The sequence below is a fragment of the Myotis davidii genome, unplaced genomic scaffold (assembly GCF_000327345.1).
Source record: "Myotis davidii unplaced genomic scaffold, ASM32734v1 scaffold1844, whole genome shotgun sequence".
In the NCBI taxonomy this organism is placed as follows: domain Eukaryota; kingdom Metazoa; phylum Chordata; class Mammalia; order Chiroptera; family Vespertilionidae; genus Myotis; species Myotis davidii.
In genome coordinates, this window is record NW_006294716.1 from 179,893 (window position 1) to 182,357 (window position 2,465).

The 2,465-nt window shown below is 68.1% G+C and overlaps 1 protein-coding gene across 1 annotated transcript in view; it reads left to right on the top strand.

The window, feature by feature from the left end:
• Positions 1–2,465, top strand: part of MYO7B (myosin VIIB) — an 81,747-nt gene that overhangs the window by 76,833 nt on the left and 2,449 nt on the right. Inside the window, 5 exon segments of the mRNA XM_015567482.1 lie at positions 8–188; positions 552–676; positions 1,267–1,391; positions 1,869–1,982; positions 2,203–2,290. Coding sequence (XP_015422968.1) covers positions 8–188; positions 552–676; positions 1,267–1,391; positions 1,869–1,982; positions 2,203–2,290 — 633 coding nt within the window.

The window sequence follows — 2,465 nt, forward strand, 5'->3', positions numbered from 1 at the left end:
CCACCAGCCAGCCTATTCTCCCTGACAGCCGCACGCATCCTCAGGTACATGGGCGACTACCCGTCCAGGCAGGCCTGGGCCTCGCTGGAGCTCACCGACCAGATCTTCGCGGGGGCCCTCCAGGAGGCCGCTCTGCAGGACGAGGTCTACTGTCAGATCCTGAAGCAGCTGACGCACAATACCAAGAGGTCTGCGGCCGGGCCATGCCAGGCCCTCCATCCTCACCAGCTCCCAAAGGCCATGCCCGCTGTTCAGAGGGGGAGGGGGCAGCTCACAGCGGCCACACGCCCTGCCAGGCACTCCAAGCAGCCACGGCTGGGCTGGCACCCTGGTCTGTCCTGCAGACTTCCTGGGGTGGTCATAGCAAGGGGCCTCGGCCCTGCCCGATGCCTCCCTGGGCCTCTAACCCTCAGCATGCTCCTCCACAAAATGGGCACAGTAGCACCTCTGCCAGCGCCTGGGTGTGAAGGCCTTCTTGGCATCGGGCAGCGGGGCCATGGGCGCCGGCAGCTGGTCCCGGAGGGTCCAGACTGAGGGCTCTGTGGCCACAGGTACAGCGAGGAGCGGGGCTGGCAGCTGCTGTGGCTCTGCACCGGCCTCTTCCCGCCCGGCAAGGCGCTGCTGCCCCACGTGCAGAAGTTCCTGGACACCAGAAGGGGACGGGTACAGCCGCCGCGTCCAGCGGGCCCTGAGGTATGCCTGCCAGCGCCCAGGCCGCCCAGAGTCCACGGTGCAGATGTGGGTGTCGGTGGGAGGCAGGCCCCGGCCCCAGCTACTGGGGTGGAAGGGGGAGGCCGCGGGCAGACTCAGTCCTGGCCATGAGCTCCCTGTCCAGGGCATGGAGGGCACTGCCTAGAGGCCTCGGGTGACCTGGATACCCAAGCCACCACCTTCCCGCCGGGGTCAGAGGCCACCCCTGCCGCCCCCCACCCAGCTGTCCAACAGCACAGCGTCCCCCGGCTCTGTCTCAGAGCGGTCCCACTGGGAGATTAGGGGAGGCTGGCCAGGCGAGCAGCATGACCATGAGCCGTGACCACGGTGCCCGCAGAGGGGCCCGCGGAGGCCCTGGCCCCCAGGTCACTCCAGTGATTGTCCCGGGCCTCCCGCCTCCTCAGAGCCTTGGGTCACTGGGAGGTGCGTCCAGCTGGCCCTGCGCCTCCGCTGGGCCCGGGTGAGCGCCCTGGGCAGGGTCACTGGGCACTCCTTGCCTGTGCTGGCGGAGTTGAGTAGGTAGTCGGCTGGTCAGGGTGAGAGGACGCCGTGCAGTGTGCCCCTCCTGCTCTAGGATGGGCCCCCGGAAGCAGCCCCCCCACCAGGTGGAGGTGGAGGCGGCCGAGCAGAACGTCTCCCGCATCTGCCACAAGGTCTTCCTCCCCAACCACACCAGCCAGGTGAGCCCGCCCAGAGCCGCGGCCCTGGTCACCCGAGGAGTGGTGACCCCCAGAAACTGTGCTGTGCCCTGGGTGCTCTGGGCCCGTGCAGGGAGGCGCCCCCCAGAGGGGCTGCTAGGGAGTGCGAAGCCGGCTTCCCAGAGGCAAGGGGGCAAGAGAGAGGGCAGGCGAGCCCGGGGCTGGGCTCGCAGCGCTCAGGCGGGCAGAGGCCCCCACGGAAAGGCCCACAGTCTGGCTGCTGGGCTCTCAAGGCAAGTTCAAAGGCTGCACATCTGAGGCCCAGACGGCAGGCTGTGCACTAAGCCACCTGCCCTCTCCCCGTCTGCAGAAGGAAGGCTTGCCCTTCTCAGACCAGGGTATGTCCAGCCCATGTGAGGGAGGAGCAGCGGGGCCCTGGGAGCTGAGCCTGTCCCGGGGAGGAGCAGCGGGAGGGGCCCTGGGAGCTGAACCTGTGCTGAGACGCCACCTCTGCCCCAGATGCTGGAGGTGGGCGCCCATACCCGGGTGCGGGACGTGTGTGCGGGCGTGGCCAGCAAGCTGCAGCTGGCCTCCTGGGAGGGCTGCAGTCTCTTCATCAAGATTGCAGACAAGGTACTGCTGGCAGCTGCCCAGAGGGGGGAGGAGAATGTGGGCAAAGGAGGCAGCCCCACTGTCCTGGGCGGTGCCCCCCTACACCCCCCTCCATATCTGAAGGGCTATGAAGACTGTGGGGGTGGACTCACAGAGCCCACCATGGCCGTGCCCCCAGGAGGGCCCTCCCAAGAAGCCCCTTCCCTGTGAAGTGCCCCCTTTGCCTCCTCCCTGCACCCAGGTCATCAGCCAGAAGGAGGGAGACTTCTTCTTCGACTCTCTGCGGCAGGTGTCTGACTGGGTGAAGAAAAGCAAGCCCCAGAAGGAAGGTGGGTCTGCGGGCAGGAGGCTGCTCTGGGATGAAGGGCAGGAGGCCTGTCCGCCCCATGGCCAGGTTGGAAGGCTCCCCCGGCAGCTCCGGCATGGCCATGCCCGTCCATGTATCCCCCCTTATGACCCTCACGTCGTGGGGCTGGCCAGGCCGGGGGCGGGGGGTGGTTAGGG